This window comes from Tasmannia lanceolata, unplaced genomic scaffold (genome assembly GCF_043159265.1).
Source record: "Tasmannia lanceolata isolate RefF3 unplaced genomic scaffold, GAP_Taslan_0.1 ptg000007l, whole genome shotgun sequence".
NCBI lineage: Eukaryota > Viridiplantae > Streptophyta > Magnoliopsida > Canellales > Winteraceae > Tasmannia > Tasmannia lanceolata.
This window is the reverse complement of record NW_027518684.1, coordinates 2528667-2554589: the sequence shown is the minus strand read 5'-3', so window position 1 is coordinate 2554589 and position 25923 is coordinate 2528667. Positions and strand designations below refer to the sequence as shown.

The following is a 25923-nucleotide window of genomic DNA, read 5'->3' as shown; positions in this document are numbered from 1 at the left end:
AGATCTACCTTTCTAGATTGCCGGAATCGGGAATTAGAATTAACATCATATTCTAATTCCTATTCCAATTCTCCCTTTAAAAATGTTAAAATAAAGATTTTATTTCAAATTTTTTTAATAAAAATCCCATTCCAACCAGGGTAGAATCAGAATACCAGCTCAGGAGGCATGAAACAGACTCCAGCATTTTCCGGTGTCAATTCGGCCCCCATGATTCCGTTCATTTTTTGAAACAAAAGCTAGAATCAGGCAAAATTGGAAACAGATCCCGATACGAGTGCTTCATTCTGGCAATCCAATCATATAAATAAATACTTAATATTTAAAAAAAAGCATTACATTCATACTGTTTTAAATAACCTCATTTAGTCCAGCATGCTTGATACCACCTTACCTTGGGTCCTTGTCTGAGAGATCTCATGCAGAAAATCTTGAAAACTAAAAAGTATACAATAAAAGTATAAAAATATAATTTTTTGAGAAAATAAAGTATGTGGCACAGATAAGCTATCTGTGCATGGGTATATAATACACATGCGGCCCCACATTTTTGGGGCGATCCAAAGCATTTATTTGAAGGCCCTTCTATGGATAGGGTGTGTACCAAAAATCAGCCTTATAAGATCATCCTAACCCAATCAAAGGTGAAGGGAAAAATGGACAGACATTATTTGTCTGTTTCTGCCCATTTTCTCCCTCCACAAATGGCAGGGTTAGGATGATCCTATAGGGCTGATTTTTGGTACACGCCCTCTATCCATGGAAGGGCCTTCCAAATGAATGCTTTGGATCACCCAAAAAATGTGGGGCCACATGTGTTTTATATACCCATGCACAGATAGCTGCCGCACATACTTTATTTTCTCTAATTTTTTCGACATAAAAATATAAAAAGTCAGAACAAAATTAGGAGATCAAATAATATCGTAAATTTACCGTGAAATTTTCGCAGTAAAAAATAACATATGAAGATATCTCAATGATTGTTTAAAACCTTGGGAATTTTTTAAATTTGTAGCTATGGTTTGAAGTTTATAAGAGTCCCTGTATAAAAAGGGGCATTCTTTATAGAGAAACTATATGGTGCCCGACCGTGAAGTGGCGTACCAACCTTGATATTTAATCCAACAGCAGCCTCTTAAAAAGTAGGCAGCTGTTGGATCAAATATCAAGGGCGGTACCTTTTTTACGGTACTTGACGTTCGGGCATCATATAAAAACTCTTCTTTATATTACATGTAATCCTACTATTCATGATATAAAAGTTAGTAGCCCTAATCAGGAGTTAACATAGTTCTTCTCAATGATTCTCTTTCAGTTAAGAGAGCATGTTGCAACACACGGAATTCAAATATTAGCTTAATTAGCCTCAGAATGAAAAAGAGAAATGGGCATTCACCAAAGAAAAGCATCTCCAAGAAAAGCATCTCCAAGGATGCATCCAAGAAAGCATATTTATATAAAGGTTTTCACAATATACGTGATTTTACATTTTAGTATTGGCAATTACATAGAACAGGTATTAGTAACAAAGCTAAGCCTCTAAAAGGATTCAAATGTGAGGGTAAGTGACAACTTCTTCTAAACATAAGAAGTAACCCTATCAAAATCATGTTGACAAACAGTATAGAGAAAGGAGAGGAGAGACTAGACCCCATGTGAGCTGGTTTTGAAGGATGTTTCTTTATCCACAGGAAACTTGTCAAGTTCAAGGTGTTTGAGGGATTCTGAACTCAGAAAACTAGGCTTTAATTTGAATACTTATTCTCGCTGATAAATGAACATCTTCCGCACCATCAAGCAGAATTCCCTGCTTTTCACAACATAAGATAAATGAATCAGCACATAGGTAGCTCCATAAAATACTTGATTTTTTTTCTTCTTTCGACGGAAATCTATTTCCCAAGTATAACAATCTAACCAAAGGCCCTGTTTGTTTCAGATTGTGATAACCGATTGTTAGGCCCAAACCGATAATTGGACCCAAAATTATGCTTAATTTTGAGTCCAATAATCGGTTCGGGCGTGACAGTCAGTGGCCACAATCTGAAACGAACAGGGCCCAAGGCTCGACTCCAAAATCCTGAAACTATCATTTATTTCATTAATCCTAATGTGCAGAGGGGCTTCATAGAAAATAAACAGAAGTCAAGAATGCATTGTGATACTTAACGGCCATGGAAAATCTCCAATCGGCATAATGTCCCCTTCGTCATCAGTGTATATAACTTGCCAACCCTTGCTGGGATCCACCAGGTCTCCTTCAAAATCAAACATTCGATCGAGCTCAAGAACAAGTTCTTCGTACCCATCAAATTTTGCAAGGTCAACTGATCTCCCAAGAGCAGTTCCTTGCTTATGGACCTGAAAAACCAAAAAGAGAAGAATAACAGAAAATTCTCAGGAATGAAGCCAAAAGGATTGTGCCAAAACCAAGATAATTGGAAAAAAACACAAATAAGAATGGTAATTAGAGCAGAATGTGTTGGCATCATGCAGAATAACAAATGAGAAGCAGAGTCAGAATCTGTTGACATGGTTTGCAGTCTCATCTAATTGTGAAAATTGATGTCAAAGCATTCCTCATCAGTCTTGTACTAGTCGTAGTTTGGGTAAAACCTACAACTATAGTCACAAATATCTCCGAATTTTTATATTTTTTTAAATATTTTATTTTCCCCGACCTTTTCTCAATATAAACCCGAAAATCGCAAAAAAAAAAAATTAAATATCTTGAGATGCACCCTTCCTTCCCTGAGACAAATATTTGTGACTATGCCTACAATGGCATCATGTATTTTAGTTGGGAAGAAACTTTTGCATTGACATATTGGTTATACCAATATGTTGATTTCTGTGAGACAACCAAAAACTCCAAAGTCCAAACACAACCAATAACTCCAAAAAGCTTAAGCTTTTGGAGTAATTGGTTGTTTCACATGGTATCATAGCTATTGCCTTACGGCAGCTCCTGGGTTCAAAACCCAACAACTCATGGGCATTGGAAATCCAAGTGTACGGCCAAACCAAAACCCGTGAGGCAGAGTGTTAAAGTATAAATGATTAAATAACACCAACTCTAAAAGGTTAAGCTTTGGGAGTAATTGATTGTTTCACAAATTATGAAAGACAAGGAATCACAGACTTCTCTTTCAAAGTGTCAGTCCTTGTTAATTTTTAAAAAGAACCCAAAATGCATTAGACATAGCATATAATAAAAGGAACTTCCATATTACCTTGGTACAACTACGGGCGGTGACAGAATGGGTCTTGTGACTGCCAGAGGCACTGAAACTGGATGACTTTGAATTCTTGGATGGCTCAGAAAGCTGGTCAGATTCCAAAACTGCCGGCTGAGAAGATGCCGGAGGCATAAGGCGTGAATTATTGAACTCGCCAGAAGTTGCAACGCGTGGTGACATGGGTTCATTAGGGTTTCCAACCAGATTGACACCGAAAATCTTACACATACCACCTTCTAGTGGTTGGGAAACCGGATTGTGCTTGAGAGCATTCAGTTTCTGAAACTCACAAATATTTGAAGTTGAAGTAACATGTGGAATGCCCTGGGCTTCGGCTAGTCTGAAATCCCCAGCAGTCCCATAAGTACAAAATGCCGAAAGATAATTTCGACCCAGACCTGAATCCTCCTCTGGGATTCTATTGGGAAAAGATGATATGTTGTTGGCATATATATCTCGGTAAGCTGGCTCTCGCCTCAGAAGGTAACGGTTCTCCAAGCTCACTCGTCTCTGACCATGAATTATGCCACCGGTCCTTTCCCAACCAGGGATACTTGGAGGAATCAAATTTGATGGTGGCGGCTTATGTACATTTCCTGGATCATTACCTTTGGAAGAAACTTTTCCCAAGGCCATGATTTCTTGACCTTGCAAGACCCCTGGATATCTATGAGCTGGTGTGTGCTCAGCAGAACCCTTTGACAGGCCTAAAGAAATCGAACCAGTCCAAAACATTAGTTGAACCACATAACATAAAAACTTGAAAAGTAATATTGAGCTGTAAATATTATTCAAAGTGTCAGAAGAAGAAATTCATTATGAATGATATTAGCTTGTCTCATAGTTGGTGAAATCTTTGCAAGATCAGTCCTCTGTGGGACGCCTTGCCCCCACTGTTGAGGCTTCAATTTTTTATTTCTTCAAAAAAAAATAACTCTTTGCAAGATCACATTCAAATCAAATAGAGGATACATAAGGATTACAGACCCTCCCTGCCATGTGCAGATGATTCAGGAGCACGGGGCCGCTTGGTTCGGGGTGGAACTGAGGGATGCAGTGGTTGGGTGGATTCAAATGGCTCAATTTTCCATGGAGAGACCCTTTCAGGGCGCAAAAGAGTGGATGCTTCGTCCCATTGCACCTTAAATGAAGAATAAAAAATATAAAAAAAGGTTGTATATAATATTAAAACTTAAAAGAACAAATGAGCATTCAAATTTTTAATTAGCTTACCTTGAGACTTCTCCATTTCGATCCAGGCCACCTAGCGGGGTCGACATCTTCCATGCCAACTATGGTACCAGTTAACCTGGTTTAACACAAGTTGGTTATAGAAAAACCCTAGATGTGCATGTATGGATTTACAAACACACAAGCAACACAAACCGTGTCTGCATGTGTTCATGCATGGAATAATGAAGCATGTACATAAAGATGTGTTCAAAAATTATGAGGAAAAAGAAGAGATTTACCTACCTTTGTTCTAAACTTTCTTCACATTCAAATCTCATTCTAAACCTCATCCCAATCGAATAGTTGGTTCTAACTGATTCCATGTATTGATCATAAGGAATTATAAATTCAGAAGGACTTGTCCTGTGAAACATAAGTGCTATAATATATTAATAATAAATATGGCATTTGTTTCCCAAAAAAAATTCAATTGAAAAATAATAAATCTTGCATGAAACAAATACAAGGTAACTTCAATTAAATTAGCAACAGAAAAGGAGGAACAAAAATATGACCACAATCAAACCACACCATAAGTACTTATGCTACAGGTATTCGTAACTCGGTTTCCTAGATATTGTCAAACTACCCTTCCAATTTTTCAAGATCAAATTTAACTGATGAGCATGGAACTCTACAATAAACCAAAAGATCAGTGAATTTCAACACATGTTAGTAATATTGACAAATAAAAACTTCAAAACAGATGAAGTTTCCTTTCCAGCGTATTTCACTTAAAAAATGTTTGACGATTTCTAAGCAGATGAGGTTTCCTTTCCAGTGTATTTCACTAACAAAAAGTGAAATGATTTCTAAAAAAAGCTTTCATTGCTTACCTAGGTCGGTAAAACACGCTGAACATAGTACCAGTGGAAATAGCATGAGATGCAGTAGCCAGTACGCCGAGTTGCATGCTGTGACTGGATATGACCGATGTTGAAACATTGTTCTGCTGCCTCATAGCACGGCGAACTCCGACACGAAGTTCCCCATTATCACCTCTGTAAAAGACGACTCTTTTATCCCAACTCATAAAATAACTAACAATTCAGACTACCTCAATGTTATTTCAAGCAACACACTCTCAGTCAAGTTAATGAATACTACATGACTTCAACATCATTGTGAAGTATCCAAATTACAAAAACAAGTATGGAAAATTGGGGTCAGGATTAAGAAAGAACCTGAGGAAAATGAAAGCATCGCCTGCAACAAGTTTTTTAGAGCTCACAAATGTACTCCAACCACTCGTAAGCAAGTGTCGCTTCGGCTGACCTGATATTTGCAAAAGAAGCATGCATGCAGACAAGTAATACCATGGTAAATATGAATTGTAAAATTGGATAACATAGAGAAGAAAAACCATCATGATATGGTAACTAATCTGAGGAACACAATCTTGAGTCAGAGAGCCATAAATTAATTGCTAAGAGAACTAAGAAAGCATACAACCTCAATAAAAAATGGGAAATTAATATAATGATCGGTTTGACATTTTGTTCCTGAAGTGGAGTATTAAACACTCAAATAAATGCTAGTTAGAATTAATAGCATGTTATTCGGTAGAGGAATGGACTGGCCAGGAGGAACAATTTGTAGTCCATGCAAGGAAGTGTAGCCATAGTTTTTGTCTCCATCTGGACTAGTCATTGGGAACTGTCAGTGTGTATCATGTTCCATACTTTTTAAGATGATAAATGCTACATATATATATGCACAAAATTGTACACAATGCAATTGTACAACCATGCATGAACATGAAGAAACAGAAATCCAAAAAGTAACATTGTTGTCCACATTTGCAAGTACAACCAAATTGCAAATTTAGCTTTTTTTGGTTTTTTTTTTTTTTTTTTGATCAGTATGCCATTTTGTTCCTGAAGTGGAGTATTAAACACTCAAATAAATGCTAGTTAGAATTAATTGCATGCTAGTCAGTAAAGGAATGGACTGGCCAGGAGGAACAATTTGTAGTCCATGCAAAGAAGTGTAGCCATAGTTTTTGTCTCCATCTGGACTAGTCATTGAGAACTGTCAGTGTGTATCATGTTCCATACTTTTTAAGATGATAAATGCTATATATATATATATATATATATATATATATATATATGCACAAAATTGTACACAATGCACTTGTAAAACCATGCATGAACAATAAGAAACAGAAATCCAAAATGTAACATTGTTGTCCACATTTGCAAGTACAACCAAATTGCAAATTTAGCTTTTTTGGTTTTTTTTTTTTTTGATCAATTTGACATTTTGTTCCTGAAGTGGAGTATTAAACACTCAAATAAATGCTAGTTAGAATTAATTGCATGCTAGTCAGTAAAGGAATGGACTGGCCAGGAGGAACAATTTGTAGTCCATGCAAAGAAGTGTAGCCATAGTTTTTGTCTCCATCTGGACTAGTCATTGGGAACTGTCAGTGTGTATCATGTTCCATACTTTTTAAGATGATAAATGCTATATATATATATATATATATATATATATATATATATATATATATATATATATATATATAGAGAGAGAGAGAGAGAGAGAGAGAGAGAAAACATTTCCTACACACTTGTGTAGCCTCCATAGTTTGAATGGTTGGGATGATCCTATGGATCTGATTTTTTGTGGACACCCTATCTATGTGAGGACCATTCAAATGAATGGTTTGGATCACCCAAACAATGTGGGCCCCCACTGTATTTTAAGCTAATGTGTAGGTAACTTACCTACACAAGTGTGTAGGAAATGTTTTCTCATATATATATATATATATATATGCACAAAATCGTACACAATACACTTGTACAACCATGCATGAACATGAAGAAACAGAAATCCAAAATGTAACATTGTTGTCCACATTTGCAAGTACAACCAAATTGCAAATTTAGCTTTTTTGGTTTTTTTTTTTTTTTTGAATGGTAATTTTTAGCTTTTTTGGTTGCCTGAGTTCAAATTGCCCAAGGCACTAAATAGAAGATATTTTACCGCGAAAAATATGACGAAAACGCCACTCTACCCCGTGCAAGTCCTTTGCCACCAGCTCCTGTGTTGGGGGTTGCTGAGACATGTCCTACAATAATAGAGAGAATTCAACTACCATTGCAATAAGTTTTCTTTCCCAACAAAAAGATGAATCTTGCCAGGCTGAACACAAAATCATTTCAGATGTACAAAGTTAGAAACACTTCAGAAGCGGGAAACAGATATAAGATCACCAGAATAATAAATGCCCATTCCTGAGATTATACAGCTATTTGGGAACAATGGCATCAAACTTCTTCAGTGTCACAACTTTCAACTAGTTTCTGGCATGTTAAGGCCCTGTTCGTTTAAGATTATGCCAACCGATTTAATTTTGAGTCCAATAATTGGTTTTGGGCCCACAATCGGTTGGCATAATCATAAAACGAACAGGGCCTTAATCTCACGACAGATTTCAAAGACTGGATGAACTAGTCATTTCGTTCCCCGTGCTATGCCAAATGAACAAAATAAGGTATGTGCATAGCAACTGAAAAGAATAGTATGTTGAGTAACAAACTAACCAGAGGTGGAAGGCATTCATCTGCATGTCGCTTAAGAACAGAAAATCCACCATGTGTGCTAGTGTCTGAAGCAGTGAGGGTTTTGCAGAAACAATAGACGTAGGGTCTTGAAGGTAAAACTTTCACGGTTTCCTTCTCCATGCTTGTCTCGTCTTGCTGCCAGGATACAACAAAGACAGACATGTCAAGTTACCCAAATGTAGCGTCTACAGCAGCTTTCAAACTTCTAATCTTACCAATACACCAAAGACATTATAAATGATATTCAACACGTAAGAACATTTTTCTTTTTCTTTTTGAAAATTTCAACATGTAAGAACATATATAAGTATTAAAAGAATTCAACAATTTAGTCAGGCACCTTTTCTTCAGGAAGCAATGTCATTTGAGCAAACACCTCATCTGTGTCCCGTTCCGCCTGCAAAACCAAATTTGAGAAACATAAACACTCACAAATGCTATATAAATAAGTAAACAAATGAATGATAAATCAATATTTCCTGTGGGGAACCGTGGAACTTCGCGAGGGAATACTCGGATGATCGGAAATGATGAGGATGTTTTTCCTTTGTGTTTTGGGGTTTGTAGTACTGTGGATGGGGAGGTCTAGTTTTTCTTCCCTGCCTTGTGGGTTTTCAGTCGGTTGGTGGAAAAGATTGATTGGCAAAGGAGGAGTGGCTTTGTGTCATCAATTTTGCCTCTTTGGATGATTCTCAATTTCCTTTTTTGGGTAATTTGGGCTTGTGTTAAATGTTTACAGAAGACGTAGTTTTCCTTTTTTATTGATTAAAAAAATATTTCCTGTTCAGCTAGTAAAACTACATTCAAGAAACATAACTATCTCATTTACTAATGAGTAACGATTAAAAAATTAAATTAAATCCAGTTTTGGGTTCCTAGTCTTATTTCATTATAGCAATGATTGGGGCTATAGTACTGACTAAGCATAGGACTACTAAGGTGAAAAGACAGGATGCATTCCCATGCAATGCTATTGATTCTTGGAGGACTATAATGAGGAGGACGACACAAAGATCAAATGGTCAAGAAACATCAGTAAAATCTATCTACAATAAGAATAAGCAGAGAGAAAGAGTGACCACGAGAGAGAGATACCTTTAGCTGAACATATACCACTCTACAGAGGATCTTAAAAGGTAAATCATAATTGGGCATCTCTCGATTAGCACCTTGATTGGTATATGCCTCAACCTACAGCCAATGCAATTAGCCCAAAAGCCACAACACTGAATGATTTATATTTGTCACTGAAAGGAATAATTGCGAAAATTATACCTGTTCCACGTGACCCTGAGGGAAGAAGAAGACCTTCTCTCCAACACGAGGAACACTAACAAGAGGACCAGCACACGCTTGCCAGAGTTCGGTGTATAAGTCATCATTTTCATCTGCAATCACAACTAAGAGTATGATAATCATTAGAACAAAAAAAACAGAGACTAACTACAAACTTGGTAAAGCATACAAAATTGATATTTTCTACTCAGATAGAGCTCCAAACCATAAGGGAAACCCCTTTTTTTCTGAATGAACACAAACTGTGAATTTTATCAAGGGACAAATAACCCATGTGTCTAACTATAAGACGTCATTGCATGGAAAAAACAAACAGCATTTAAATGGAATTAAAGGAAAAGAAAAGGAATGATCAAATAAAATAGAAAACCCCAGAAAAAATAAAATGCCAAGCAAGTGGGAATCCCCTATTTCAAACTTCCAAGCAAGGTAAAAAAAAGACCCCCAAATGGCTGGCCCAAATGCTCTGTAGTAGGAGAGGAAAACCCAAAATACATTAAAAAAAAAAAATGAAAACAAAAAATTAGTAACAGGGAACAAATACAAGTTAATAAAATGCAAAACATATAAGAGAGAGAAGAAAAAACACAATGCTACCCCCTGTAAGCCACCAAAAAGAGAAGAAAGGAGGGGGGGAAAGAACTCAAAAATGCCATTCCATTTTAACTTTCTAACTTTCAAGCAAGGGGGGGGAAAACACAAAACCCACAAATGGCTGGCCCAAATGCTACATACCAGGAGAGGAAAACCCAAAATACACAGAAAATGATAATAAAAAATGGTAATAGAGAACAAATACAAGTGAATAAAATGCAAAACACATAAGAGAGAGGGAAGGGAACAAATCCAAGAAAAAAAAATACAATGACACACCCAGTAAACCACCAAATAGAGAAGAAAAGAAGGGGGAAATAAAAACCCAAAAAAGAACCCAAAATTGTCATTCCATTTTACAAATGAATAAAATACAAAACACATATATGTGAGAGAGAGAGCGAGAGAGCTAAGTTGAGAAAGAAAAGGAAACAAATCCAAGCAAAAACCCAATGCCACCCTCTGTAAGCCACCAAATAGAAGAGAAGAAGGGGGGAAAAGCCCAAAAGTGTCATTTCTTAACGGTAACTTTCTAACCCAACAACAACAATAAAAATATTATAATACCATCCATTTTAACAATGCATAAGCAGAAAAAGAAGGAAAAAAAAAGAACAAAAGAGCCACATTATTCAAGCAACATCTCACCTTTGTTTCTGCAAGGCAAGGTATTATTCTCCAAATTCAGACCCTCCTCTGTAGAACCCATCTCACCCTTCTCTCTCACCAACCCAAAACCAGATAAAATTCAAGAGAGAGAGAGAGAGGGCGAGAGAACGTACAAGAAATTTTAGAAACAGATGTAGGGAAAAATGCAACACACAACAAAAACATCCCTTTTTCTTTACAACCTCTCTCTCTCTACAGAAAGGCAATGTTCAATGCAGTACTCTCTCTCTCTCTCTCTCTGCGTGTTGCAGAACCATAGACCAGAGGAGCTAACTATGGTTAGAAGAGTCTTAACTATGGTTAGTTTGTATCTATTGCCGGCGAAATAGCGAGGATATTATCGACACAGTACGAACAACCGAGGAGACGATCGGTCGGGGAAAACATCGCCGATTTTCTCTCTCCATTTAATAGAACTGGACGATCACTATTTTGAGTTTTTATATGGTGTGTGGCCGTTTATATAGTCTAGTGTTCTTTAAAATACTGTACGGACCGCAGCATAGGATGATCCAGACCGTCTATTTGATGGGCTACAACGTAAATAGGTACTTGTGCCCTAATAATAATAATCTTTTCCGTAGGATAATCTCAACCGTCCGATCTAAATAGGATTCCATATTATGCATGGAAATGATTTTTTGGATGCAACCTATTTATTTATGTTGTGGCCCATCAAATGGAAGGTTTGGATTTTCTACACTGTACACGTGTAGTCTATTTATTATTCAAAAAGTACGGTAGGTATGGCCCGTATCATAAGAAGATCCAAACTGTCCATTTGATGGGCCACGTCGTAAATAGGTAGTGCCCCAAAAATCATTTCCACAGGATGGTCCAAACCCTCCAATCTATAGAGGTTTCCACGATATGGTGTTACTCCGTAGATCAGAGGGCTAGCATCATCTTATGGAAATGACTTTTTTGGGCACAAATAATTTACTTTGTGGCCCCTCAAATGGACAGTTCGGTAGATATTTGCCCCTTTTCTTCATTGAGCCACTCCTTTGTAGTAGAAACAAAGTAGTCATAAACACACTCGAAGGAGGTGTGTGTGTTTGGTGGGTGGGTGGGGGGATAAAACAATAGAGGGGTGCCCACTGAAGAAAAGGGGGTGAAAATATAACTTCCCTTATCGTTTATTCGTTTTCATTCACTAGGAAGGGCCAATGCCATTTGACACTAACAACTCCGGTGATCATGTTGTTAAGATGGTCATTAATGCGTTACAAGGTGAAAATGACTTATAAGAGCTTCACGCACTCTGCGGCTCTCCTCTAACTGTAAGCCCAATGGTTTTCACCTTGGCATTCCCATCTTGTTTTGATGATTCCAATACACAAGTGATCTTTTATCACTAATGAGTTTGAATGTCTAAGTTGTAGATTATGATAAAGTAAGATCAAGGATGCTTGGATTGAAGGCCAAGAAGCTCACATTGGACCACCAATTGGAAGGCCAAAGTCATCAAGCAAGAAGTCATGAAGACATGAAGAAATTCATATTGAAGACCATTTTTTGTCTTTTAGAATGTAATTGATCCAAACCTAGATTAGGCTTTTAGAGGCATAATTAAGTTAATCTCACACACCCTAAAAATATATGTGATTGTATTTGTGGAGTTCCAACACCTTGGAACCCTCATAAGCAATCCCAACTTGGTGTTAAGTTGGAAGCCCAAAAACAGAAATGAAAATCTGCTCAGACATAGGCTTCTCGGAACTCCGAGAGTTTTTCTCGGAACTCCGAGAAATGGTCCAGTAGATCATTTTCCAACTTCTGTGTGTATTCTCGGAACTCCGAGATTTCTTCTCGGAACTCCGAGAATTTGCTCGGAACTCCGAGAACACTGCAACGGTCGGATTTTGAGCCGTTGGGAATTTTTCAGAAATTACCGTAATGCCACTGAACGGTCATATTTTGTTTTTCCTATAAATATGGGTGTTCCAAACATTACAATAATGAATCCTAACACTCTAAAACTTCATTTGAATATCCAAGAGTGAATCAAACTTCAATTGTGCCTCTCATCACCATCTTTAGGATTTGGATCATAGGCTCAAATTTGTACATCCATTTTGTAACCCTTGTGAGGGATTTTTCATTTCTTTCTTTCAACCTTCGAGTGTTGTATTCGGGCGAGTATTCGGAGAAGCGAAGCCCATTCTCCGTGGTGAGGATAGCCACCAAAGTTAAAGCTATTGTAATTGGCATTCGATCTTCGCCAATGTTAAGAAGATCAAATAGTGAAGCCATCAACGGGTTTGGTTGGTGGAGTGGAGTAGGCCTCGGATTTGAGGACCGAACCACTTTAAATCTCGGGTGCACTCTTTCTATCTCTTTGCTCTTTTATTTGCATTGCACCATTAGATTTAACTTGTATGCTTGAATATTGATTCTTGATCTCTTAATCTTAAAATCGGTTTAAAAGTTTAAAATTGGTAGATTCTATTTCTTAAACAACCATATTCTCCATCCTCATTGTGTTGCCAATCAAGTATAACTTGGGACCCCCTACATCGGATTTTCACTTGGTATCAAAGCCTTGGCTCTTAAAAGATTTTAAAATTTTTGTGAAGATTATTTCAAAATCTAACTAGGGAAAGATTTTATTTGGCAACTTCTAATTGTGAAATGGCACACCAAATTGGAACCGGACTTCCGGAAGGCCATTCAACAACTAGACCTCCTTTCTTCAATTGGTCAAACTATGGACATTGGAAAACAAGGATGCGCATCTATCTTCTGTCGATAGATGTGAAACTTTGGTACATTGTGAAAAATGGATACAATGTACCTTCCAAACCATTTGAAGAATGGAACGTGGTAGAGAAAAGGCAAGCTAATTTGAACTACAAAGAAATAAATTCTTTATTTTGTGCCTTAGCTACCGAGGAGTTCAATCGAGTTGCTCTTTTTGATTCCGCCAAGACTATTTGGGATACCCTTGCTATTACCCATGAGGGAACATCACAAGTCAAGGATTCCAAAATTAACTTGTTAAAGAGCAAGTATTAAATGTTTAGAATGAGTCCAAACGAGAGTATTTCCGAAATATATACTCGTTTTTCTCTAATTTCTAATGAACTAGCTAATCTTGGTAAATCTTATCCTAACGATGAGCTTGTGAGTAAGTTACTTAGGTCTCTTCCTCCCCATTGGGATCCAAAGGTGACCGCGATTCAAGAGTCAAAGAATCTCAAGACGCTAACCATAGAGGAGCTTGTAGGATCTCTCATCACCCATGAGATGCTCTTAACAAGTCCTCAAGAGGAGAAGAAGCCAAAGGAGAAGGAAAGGGAAAGTAGATCCCTAGCACTCAAGGCTTCCAAGGAAGACTCATCAAGTGAAGCGGATAGTGACGAAGAAGAAGCTTTACGAAGATTCAAGAGCTTGTGGAGAAAGAAGCATAAGAAAGATAAGAAGAAGAAAGAAGAAAGTGATGTTGATGGAGCCTTAAGATGCTTCAATTGCAAGAAGATTGGACACAAAAGACCGGATTGTCCACTTCTAAAATCAACTTCCTCTAAGTACAAGGGTAAGAAGGATTGGAAGAAGCATAAGGCTCTTGCCGCCGGTTGGGATGCGTTAAGCACATCAGGCAAAAGCTCAAGTGAAGGGGAAGAAAATAAAAAAGATGATCTTTGCTTCATGACATTCACCCATGAAGATGAGGTAAACTCTCACCCATCTTGTAAATCATCAAGTAGCGATAATGAAAAAATATCTTATGATGAATTGTGTAACACTTTGCACTCTCAAATTTCCAAAAACAAAGTTCTTAAAAAATCCATTTTAAAGTTAGAAAAAGAACTTGAATTTTTAAAAATTGATTTATCTTCTTCCATATCTCAAGAACAAGTGATACTTGAAAATCATAAACTTGAGATTAATACCCTTAAGGGTAGTTTGGATGAGAAAACTTGCCAACTTTTAAAACTTCAAAATATGGCAAGCTCCTCCAATTCTTATGAAGATGAAAGAAATGAGCTTTTAGTTCAAACATCCCATCTTCATAATGAAAATGAGAGACTTAGATTATGTTTACATGGATTTCTAAATGAAAATAAAATTATAGACATAATCCTAAGTAAAACTAGTCTTAGACCTCAACATGCTTATCATGATAGGACTAGTGTATCTAACCCTCTTGTTAGATGCCATTTTTGTGGAATGAATGGTCATTACCAATTCCAATGTGCATCCAAGAGTAGGGCTAAATGTGGGACCAAGAAATCTTGGGTTCCCAAAACCTCCATATGATTTTATTCATATTGTGTAGATTATGGATTTTTGAACTTAAAATTGAATATATTTCATTTGTATGGTTTGTGATAACCCCTCTTGTATTGTAAAATTATTTTAACTAGGGGGAGTTAAAATTGAATTTTTCTTTAAAAAAGGGGGAGCTTTAAAATTGTAAATTTTAAACCCTTTATTTTTCTTACCCCTTCTTTTTGTTGATGACAAAGGGGGAGAAGAATCTAGAGTAAAAGTCTCTAGAGTAAGATAAATGTGAAAAGAGTATATGCCTTAATTTGTAAATCTCTTGTGCTTGTCATCATCAAAAAGGGGGAGATTGTAAGCCCAATGGTTTTCACCTTGGCATTCTCATCTTGTTTTGATGATTCCAATACACAAGTGATCTTTTATCACTAATGAGTTTGAATGTCTAAGTTGTAGATTATGATAAAATAAGATCAAGGATGCTTGGATTGAAGGCCAAGAAGCTCACATTGGACCACCAATTGGAAGGCCAAAGTCATCAAGCAAGAAGTCATGAAGACTTGAAGACATGAAGAAATTCATATTGAAGACCATTTTTTGTCTTTTAGAATGTAATTGATCCAAACCTAGATTAGGCTTTTAGAGGCATAATTAAGTTAATCTCACACACCCTAAAAATATATGTGATTGTATTTGTGGAGTTCCAACACCTTGGAACCCTCATAAGCAATCCCAACTTGGTGTTAAGTTGGAAGCCCAAAAACAGAAATGAAAATCTGCTCAGACATAGGCTTCTCGGAACTCCGAGAGTTTTTCTCGGAACTCCGAGAAATGGTCCAGTAGATCATTTTCCAACTTCTGTGTGTATTCTCGGAACTCCGAGATTTCTTCTCGGAACTCCGAGAAATATTCTCGGAACTCCGAGAACACTACAACGGTCGGATTTTGAGCCGTTGGGAATTTTCCAGAAATTACCGTAATGCCACTGAACGGTCATATTTTGTTTTTCCTATAAATATGGGTGTTCCAAACATTACAATAATGAATCCTAACACTCTAAAACTTCATTTGAATATCCAAGAGTGAATCAAACTTCAATTGTGCCTCTCATCACCATCTTTAGGATTTGGATCATAGGCTCAAATTTGTACATCCATTTTGTAACCCTTGTGAGGGATTTTTCATTTCTTTCTTTCAACCTTCGAGTGTTGTATTCGGGCGAGTATTCGGAGAAGCGAAGCCCATTCTCCGTGGTGAGGATAGCCACCAAAGTTAAAGCTATTGTAATTGGCATTCGATCTTCGCCAAGGTTAAGAAGATCAAATAGTGAAGCCATCAACGGGTTTGGTTGGTGGAGTGGAGTAGGCCTCGGATTTGAGGATCGAACCACTTTAAATCTCGGGTGCACTCTTTCTATCTCTTTGCTCTTTTATTTGCATTGCACCATTAGATTTAACTTGTATGCTTGAATATTGATTCTTGATCTCTTAATCTTAAAATCGGTTTAAAAGTTTAAAATTGGTAGATTCTATTTCTTAAACAACCATATTCTCCATCCTCATTGTGTTGCCAATCAAGTATAACTTGGGACCCCCCTACATCGGATTTTCACTAACATTATTCATGCGAAAAATACATACTTTTATGTGAGATTTTAAATGGTGTGTGCACTTGGATAAACCCCTTGATTCAATTACGATTACCAATCACTCAGAATCATTTTTTTATCTAAAGGAGTGAAGCTTCTTTCATTTTGGTTGGTCAGTAACATGGGGATTGCAAAAAGTTAAATTCGAGAAAAAAAACCAATTGTATGGGAAGTACTTCAAGTCCTAGTATAGTCTCAAAAAAGTATTTTGGGCCCACTTTATAGGACGATCCAAGCCATTCGCCGTTCATATATTGAGGCACGAAGAAATAGATTGTACCCCAAAAATCATTTCTACGGATGATCCGATCTGTAGCTATAGAAACCTTTATAAATCGGAAGGTTAGGATCATCCTATGGAGATAATTTTTTGGGGTACTGTCTATTTAAGTTATGGTAGACCCATACTCCTAATGGAATCCATTTTCTTAGTTTTCACGTACTTTTCTTTGATGCGACTCGTACATACCAAAACAAAAATAAAAAGTCAAGTGAACTGAGCACCCCTTCTATTACCAGTTGTTTCATTCTATCTTTCGATATATGGTCCAATCGTCTATGCCACACGTAAAAGGAGTTATTATCCATTCGACTTCGTTTATTGCCAACATTTCAAATTTCGTCATTCATGTGTAAGAAAACTAAACTCTGAGCATATGAGGAATCGAAGTTTTTATAAATTCTCTTCTAAAATGCCAACCATGGAATAGATAAACTTTTCCATTAAGTTCCTAGTTTTCACCACAGCTTATAGACTGGCTATACATAAAATAGGGATCAAATATTCATGTCACATATGTTCACTATTTTGCAAAGCAATGACAATGACCACTAAAATCATTACCACGTGACCAACGTATACAAAACAAAATCATATGTTGGGTTGATCGGTTCCCGATGTCCCTTTTCCAGAATTACAGTGGGGGATCCAAACCATTCATTTGCTGGGTCACACCTTACATAAGCTGTACCCCACAAATAATCTCCACAGGATGATCCTAACCCTCCATTGGATGATATGAACCCCCAATCCGTACGAGTGCACATTATATAAAGCTCTATAGACCAGAGCATTGGATGATCTTAACCCTCCGATCCGTAGGACTGCACATTATATATCTATAGATCAGAGGGTTAGATTCATCCTATGGAGATTATTTGCAGCGTACAGCCTATTTACATTGTGACCCAACAAATGAATGGTTTGGATCATCCTTTGAAGCGGGCCCCATACGGAAAAATATTGGACTTCACGCGTACACAGCATATAATTTCTCAAATTTTAGGCTAGAGACATTCTAGATCTATAATGAAAATTAAAATTTATGCATCTAACCTAGTAAAATTAGAACATGTAAGATTACTTTCATAATTAATTTCTGCTCATTGTAGGATGTTAGATATCAGTGTAATAGATATAGACTTTCTCGAGATAGTTTTAATTCTTAAGCTCTCTTTGATTGCATTTATTAGTTAGAAATTGTTCTTTCATAATACTTAAATTAGATGCCCAAGTTAAATTTTCCACAATCATGAAGCTTTGATATAAATAAAGATTTGATCTGTAAATTTGTTTTAAAAAAAAATACAAAACAGGCTCAGAAAATTTAGACTGGATTTGAAATTTTATTTCTGAAGGCCCTGTTTGTTTTAGATTGTGACAATTGATTGTGGACCCTAAACCGATTATCATTTAATTTGGAGTCCAATAATCGGTTTAGGGCCCACAATCCGTTGTCAAAATCTAAAATGAACAGGCCTGAATTCTACAAAACCAGGATAAATAGTACCGGTCTAAACAAAGCCAATCAGGTCACCTCATTGCTCTTCGAAAATTTTCACATATCTCCAGAAATCCAATCTCCTCGGAGACAACTGATAAAATTAGAACGATACATAAAATATTATCATGGCCCATGCGCAAGGATGACACGTACAATTTGAGAAATGGCCCAAAATTTCCTTCTTTTAAAACAAAAATGAGGGAATTGCTAGCGTCCATCGCAAAAGGCTTTTCGCGGTTGGTCTGACGCAATTCAGACCAGCCACCTGTGAGTAGAGACAAAAGCTTGTCTCCATTCACGAGGTGGTTGGTCTGAATCATGGTTTTAAATTTCGGATTTCGGGGGGGACCGAAACCGAAATTTTGAAAAAATGCTATTTTTAAAATTAAAAAAATGTTACCAAATTTCGGAATTTCTTTGGAATTTTTGAACCGAAGTACCAAATTTCGGATTTCGGTGGGGTCCGAAATTAGTACCGAAACCAAAATTTAAAACCTTGGTCTGAATTGCGACAGACCAGCCGCGAAAAGCCTTTTGCGATGGAGCTTAGCAAATCCTCAAAAATAATTTAAGATTCTAATAGGGCGTGATAAATCGACCCCATATTTCTCTCTCCGTCTCTCTCTAAGCATTGCCCTATATGAGGGGTCGATTTAAGACATATGGGTCAATTTATCACTCCCCATTCTAATATGGTGTTCAACTGTTCATTGTCTAGAGATTTTATAAGGTGAGGCCGTAAGTCCAATAGTTTTCGGAAAGTAGTGGGGCCCACTTCACATCATGATTTAAACCTTTGTTGGGCCACATTGTACATAGGTCCTAACGTCCGATCTGTAGAGGGACTGTCCCCCTCTACACTATAGAAACCTCTATAGACCAGAGGGTAGGATCATCTTATGGACATGACCTGCAGGGTACAACCTGTTTACGTGATGGCTCAGCAAATGAGCGGTTTAATAATGTTGTGAAGTGGGCCCCATTGTACATTCTAAAAAATAATGGACATTTTACGCACTCACCATAAAAAAATCTCCATTATTTAAATGCGAGTTTTATATGGTTTAAGCCTGTACAGTACAAGTATTTTTCAAAAAGTACTGTACGGTCCACACCTATGAAAACCTCTATAGATCGTAGAGTTGGGATTATCCTGTAGACCGGATTTTTGGGCACAACCTATTTACGTTGTGCCCATCAAATAGGGTTGGGATTATCCTATGGAATGATTTTTGGGCACAACCTATTTAAGTTTGGAACATCGAATGTACAGATTCTAATAGGGCACTTTCTCAAAAGTACTTGGACTATAGGAGCTTAGGCCATATAAAATCTCTTTAAACACTAATAAAATGAGAAATTATATGATGGGTGGCCATATAAACCCATAATTTTCACAAAATACAGTACAGCCCACACTGTAGGATGATCCAAACTTTCGACCACAATGTAAATAGGTTGTTTTCCCAAAATCATATCCATTGGATGATCCCTTACCCTATGTTCTATAAGACTGCAAGGGTTAGGATCATCCAATGGATATTTCCGGCACAACCTAGTTTGTGGCCAAACAAATGGGCGGGTTTATACAGCCACCCATCATAGAATAGAATTTCTACTAAAAAAATTGGGGCAGTGCCTGAGCTCAAGCTCATATAGCTTATCTGAGCTAGCCACTATAAAAACACCATCTACCATGTTGTTTGACTCATCCAACTCATTAATTCCATGGCACCTAACCATTCGATTTGTACAAGCACAAAATGTACCCATTTTCTAACCGTCAATTTTAAACCTCCACAAATCAACGCTTTCCATGTTCCTATTGAGATGATTTCTTAGGGCCACCCTATACAACCAATATCTAACATAACCCAAACAACATAGGCACACATTCTATTTAGAGACTCTAGCTGAGATAAGCTATCTGAGCTTGAGCTCATAAACCAATTACCTTAATAAATATAGCCTTCTTTTCTTATTACTGTTGATGCATGGAATTCATGTAAAATAAATGTAGTAGTGGGCCTGCAAAATGAACGGTCTTGGCGAAACCAGAAACGAATAAAAACTCGGCGAGAAGAAAAGAGAATCGGCGATTGGGGAATTGGAAAAGGCAAGGAAAAAAGCGACAATTCATCTAATGATGACATTTATTAAAAAGACGGCTCCTCGATTTCCCCCCATCTTGACGTTATCTCCGTCTTGCTCGACACATGTCACCCGTTAACGCTACTTAACGCCGTTAACTTTTAGTTGTCGCCCCTTCTACGAGCAGGGCCACAAACCAAAGGCACTTCTCTGAACGCCACGTTAGTCCGGGCCCACTTTTATCTTTTCTCTCTCCGGCCCCACCCGAAACAAAATCTTCTCTCCAAACCCCAAAAAATACCTTAGCTCTTCAGTCACATGTCACGCCTTTCTCCTAACTTTTAGACAGGTGATTTTTTAGGGGCTTATAGATTAACAGCCCCTATTTTTTACTTCTCCCACCCCCAATCTCTCTATTTTTTTTAAGTTATTATATATTACATTATTACATCCCCTATTTTTGCTCCCTTTTTTGGTATTTTAGTATTTTTATACTAATTCATCTATTGATTCCCACACCTGTTTATTACTTCTCCCACCCCCTTTCTCACTCTCGATTTTTTCAGAGTGATATATTACCGCCCCTCTTTTCTATCTCTGCCACCCCTTTTTTCCATTAATTATTAGTAATGTCATTTAATATAATTTTAATTTGTTTTAATTTCTCGGAAAGCCATTTCTCGGCTGACTTTTGCAATAGGGAGCAGCCACATATGTCCAATTTTTTATGGTTTTGTCTTATTTATTTAATTCATGGGTTGTTCCCTCTTGCAACAGTCAGCCGCGAAATGGCTTTCCACAAAATTGCCTAGAAAACCCCATTAAATTAAGATTCTACTTAAATTCTAATAATTTACAGTTTTTGAATTTTTTAGGGAAGTGATATACCCGCCCCCTTTTCGTCCCTGGCCAGCCACCTCTAGTGTATTCACGACTCTCTTTTACACCATAAGAGGGTGGCCCGGGGAAGAAAAAAGGTCGAATAAATCATCCCATTTTTTATGGCTACCGATATTTGCACTACCATGTTTTAATAACCGCACAAACTCAGCTTGTATTTTCTACTTAAACCCCCCTTACCTTCCAAATTTTTTTATAAAAACAATGTAGTGCCAACATCAGTAGAATTATGAAATCTCATGTGGATTCTGATTTTGTCTCAATGTCTAGGAGGCGTGGAACCCACTTCTTGTATGTGTGTGATCTCCGTCAAATTCACATAGAAAAATGCTAAATAGAAAGCCACTTTTACTTTCCTCCCTGAAAAACATTTATCTGGACCCACTTCTGCTTCATTTTTTTATTGATCATAAGCCCTTGATCCATCCAGCCTAGTTTAGGTAGACAGTCACACCTCACTACCAATGCTAACAATCGGATATTGGGCCCACACAGGATATGTATGTGTAATCAAGGCCGATGATCTTTTTGGCCATCATGAGGCCACCCACAGGGTCAAGCGGCCCGTTGATCTAATCTGATTCCTATTCTTATTGCCTTGGAAACATAATGGAAAAAATAAAAATAAAAATTTTAATTCAAAAAATATCAGTAAAAATTTTACCCCCCCCCCCCGGGCGGAATTAGAATACCCCTCTTCTTAATTCCACCATAGTGTCGTTTCCACCACTTCATTCCGCTCATTTGTTGAACCAAGCGCTGGAATTAGAATGGGAAACCGATTCTAACTCTGATTTCGGCAATCCAAACACACCCTAAGGGTGTGTTTGGATTGCTAGAATCGGGAACTGGTATCGGTATTACATTGCAATCCAATTCCAAGTTACCTTGTAAACAGATGACGATTCCAATTCTAGTGTTTGGGTAAGCACTGAATATTTCTAAGGAATCAATCATGATTCCGATTCTAGTTTGGTACTGTCTAGACCAACGTGTGAATGGAATCAAAATTTTAATAAATATTTAAATGGGCAGTACTTGTGAGTTGTGATCGATGAAAATTTTCAAAGAACATGAGACAGAATCAATTTCCAGCCCAAGAGGTTGTATTCTGATTTTGCCCAATTCTGAATGAATTTTTATTAGAATTTTTTCTATTAAATTTTGTATTTTTTTTTTCTATTCCGTTTTGCCGTAGAAACGGAATAAGATGCCGACTTTGATTTCTGATTATAGAAGGAAAAGATTTGACATGATTTTCAAAGATAGCGTTCAATTGAGTATAGTCCTATTCTAGAAGGGAAATCGATAAGGCGTATTCCAAAAGTCATGAACGTGCCTCAGATCACCACGTGTCTGTCTCTCATTTGCCAGCTGGATTTTATTCTTATTCTCAATCTTCTATTCTCGTTATCCTCTATTCTTGTTATTTGTAAATAGAAAGAGATGGACGTTAATGTGTTTTATCTCTTTCTATTCTTGTTATTCTGAATCTTTTCATCATGAAAAAAAACCGATGAACAGCATATGAATTTCAGCTGTTGATTTTTGCACACTTCAATTCTACAATTGGGAAAAGGATACTGATATTGGCACTACCCTGTTTTAGTAATTGCACTAGCTGAGCTTGTCTTTGCTTTTCAATTTTCATATAAAGAACTTTTCGGAAACTGTGATGGTAAAAGACAAGATGAGTCAGTGCAATTATTAAGTATGGTAGTGCCAATATCAGTTCCCTCTTATAACCATGTTAAAACCTTATTTTTGAGAGCTTTTATATGCTGTGCCTGTGCGTGTGTGAAGTTTTAGAGTTTAAAAAAAGTGCAGTGGGCCCCACTTCATAAGATGATCCAAACCGTTCATTTGTTGGGCCACAACTTAAATAGGAAATATAGGCTGTACCCACTAAAAAACAAGGGAGCGAAACCCTGCCAATCAAACAAAAAAATATTATTATGATATTTTCACCCCCCTGCAGTACGCATTAGCCCCACTCTGACGTGATTTGACGTCAAAAGCGTTAAAAGTTGTCCACTGTTTCACGTTCTAAGTGGGGCGAATGCGTACTGCAGAGGGGGTGAAAATATCAGCTCCTTTTTTTCTTTTTTTCTTTTTTAGGATGCATCATGCATGGCACAAGACAAGGTCTTTCTCGAATGTTTCACGTGGGTTATCAATCAGCGCGTGAATGGAGGGATCTTATTGCCGTGGGTCCCACATAAAGTCAAATCATGTCCGTAGATTCTCCTACAAAAGAAAAGGGAGGTCTGTTTCTAGGCACCTATGCTAATTTCTAGGGTTTAAGCTTGCCTCAGTTGCTCCTTCCACGGCTGACAAATAATGCCTTTGCTTCCTAAACATTTTTAAATTCATATCCTCACGCTCAATGTTCTGATAATGGGACGAACTTACCTTGTTTTACATATTTTAACCGGCCGTTAAAATCTATTGCAGTTCCCAAAAATATATCGGCAGCTAATCACACAAGTATAAAACATAGTGAGTCGTCCCATTATCAAAATCAAATGGCTACTGATATTGGCACCACCATGTTTTAATAATTTCACAAACTAAGGTTGTGTTTTCTTTTTTAAAGGGCTTTTGTGAGCCTTTTTGCAAGTGTAGTAACCCTTGAACAGCTTTTTAAATACTAAAAGACAAGATGAGTTAGTGTAATTATCAAAACATGATAGTGCCAATCAAATAAATAGCTCGACTTATATCCAAACTAACTGCATTTTGATAATGACATTTCTCACTCTGTACACTTTTTTATTGGCTGTTCATCCGGCAACACACCCACATGACATCAGTACGATCTGGCCCATTCATTCAAGGGTGCCTTTTTGTGTATACTTTTGACCATGGTTTAAAATTTCGATTTCGGTACCGGTTTCGGACTTCCCAAAAACCGAAATTCCAAATTTTGGGTTGAAATTTGGTAATAACTTAAAAAGAATATTTAATTGATTTCGAACTTTGTAACATATTTAAAAAAAAAAAAAGATTTCAATTTCTCCAAATTTAGGACCAAAATTCCCGAAATTTGGAATTTCAGGAAATTTCGGTTTTGGTTTCGGATTTCGGTTGAAATTTAAAACCATGCTTTTGACCGTGGTTTCAAATTTCGGATTTGGAATGCGTTTCGGTCCTCACCGAAGAGATTTCGGCCGAAATCCAACGGAACCACATTAACGGCTAATTTTTCTCGTAAATAATTTTGACCGAAATTTTAGTAATTTCGGCTGAATTTCTGGATAATATTAAATAATTATCAAACATAGAGATTTTGGGTGAAATCCTTAAAATTTCTGACGAACAAAATTTCAGGATAAACGAAATTTCGACCGAAATAAACTATGATTTCAGGTATTATGGATTTCGATTTTGGTCTCGACTGAGACCCAAAATTTTGGACCGCAATTTCAGATTTCGTCGATATTTATAACCATGCTTTTGACTAGGGGTGCAACTTGGATCGGGTTGAACCCGAGAAAAAATCGGGTCGGGTTGAGTTTGGTTCAGGTTCGGGTTGAGTTCGGGTTCAGGGTTTGGGCAACCCGACCCGAGTGAAACCCAAATTTTTTTATCAGTTATTTTATTGTAAGCTTAAAAATTCGGGTTGGGTCGGGTTGAATTCGGGTCGTGTCAGGTTCGGGTTGGAAAAAAAGGGTTCCTCAGGTCGGGTCAGGTTGGCCTCAACCTTACCTGACCTGACCCGAGTTGCACCCCTACTTATGACATAGAAAATTGCTCCCGACAGGCAATATTATAGTTAATGAATAATAATAATTGTTGTGAGTTGTCTTATTTATCATAGTTTCCTAGTTTTACCCCCGACCTAAAATGGACGCAAAACAAACTTTGCGCCTATTTTTAGTGGAAAAATGGGCGTAAACTTTTTTAAGTCCATTTACGTCAAAATAAATAGAGCCAAAAGTAAAAGTAAGAGTTTATTTTTTTGAAATGGTAAGTAAAAGTAAGAGTTACGAGGTAAAAGTAAAAGTAAGAGTTAAGAGTAGAGATAGAAATGTAACTATTTAAGGGTGAAAGAGTAGTCGTAAATGCACCGACGCAAGCAGCTGTCCCAAGTTAAAATAAAGGGGGTGTCCTAAGCAAAAAAAGGGGCGAATATTATATAAAAGGTTCTTTCAAAAAATTTAAAAGGCTATTTCGTTTTGGATTTTGAGAACAGATTGCGACTCCATAACTGATTATGTGGATTTAAATCTACGGTGTTCTCTAGTCACTTTTAAGCTCCTTTTTAAACGACACTTATTAGGCCCAACCTCCACCTTGTGTACGTGATCTCATCCATCCATCCAAACAGTGACCAATCTCATCCATCCAAACGGCGACCATAAGTCCAGTTCAATGCCAATGAGAACACTTTGATCGGATGATTCTAAATCGATTTCAAGAAAGGTTTAACCATTGAGTTTTTTAGTCCTTTATATCTTAAGCATGGGATGTTCGTTCAGAACAGAATGTGCTGAAGACCATCTGGGTGGCTTCATGATGTTCTACAAGACCAACGTCTTGATTTCACTTAAATGCTGCCCTATGCCCCAATGTAGGACCCAAAAAGTGCCTTTTAACATTGATCATTTGGCACTGCAGTTGGATGCCCAGGACACTCCCATCTGGTCACTACAAAAATCACG

The 25923-nt window shown here is 37.2% G+C and overlaps 1 protein-coding gene and 1 non-coding gene across 2 annotated transcripts; one reads left to right on the top strand and one right to left on the bottom strand.

The window, feature by feature from the left end:
- Positions 1–1413: 1413 nt before the first annotated feature.
- Positions 1414–10994, bottom strand: LOC143881405 (auxin response factor 2-like). The gene is made up of 14 exons (XM_077384451.1): positions 10589–10994; positions 9326–9450; positions 9146–9241; positions 8391–8447; positions 8030–8185; positions 7470–7554; positions 5660–5750; positions 5312–5476; positions 4719–4838; positions 4476–4551; positions 4230–4383; positions 3237–3949; positions 2174–2364; positions 1414–1810 (listed from the first exon to the last, which is right to left on the bottom strand). Exons 1-14 carry the CDS (start codon positions 10647–10649, stop codon positions 1762–1764), a joined length of 2139 nt encoding a protein of 712 aa, XP_077240566.1. The 5' UTR covers positions 10650–10994; the 3' UTR covers positions 1414–1761.
- Positions 10995–18343: 7349 nt separating this feature from the next.
- On the top strand, positions 18344–18446 carry LOC143882370 (U6 spliceosomal RNA). The gene has a single exon (XR_013252210.1). It is a non-coding gene; the product is annotated as a U6 spliceosomal RNA (small nuclear RNA).
- The last annotated feature ends 7477 nt before the right edge of the window (positions 18447–25923 follow it).

Bases quoted from the DNA above. Each gene is read 5' to 3' on its own strand.
- LOC143881405 (XM_077384451.1), bottom strand. From the start codon at position 10,649: ATGGGTTCTACAGAGGAGGGTCTGAATTTGGAGAATAATACCTTGCCT. The intron at 2,365-3,236 runs GTAATATGGAAG...TTGGTTTTTCAG, and splicing joins CCGCCCGTAGTTGTACCAAG to GTCCATAAGCAAGGAACTGC. The intron at 1,811-2,173 runs GTTAAGTATCAC...TGTGAAAAGCAG, and splicing joins ATTGGAGATTTTCCATGGCC to GGAATTCTGCTTGATGGTGC.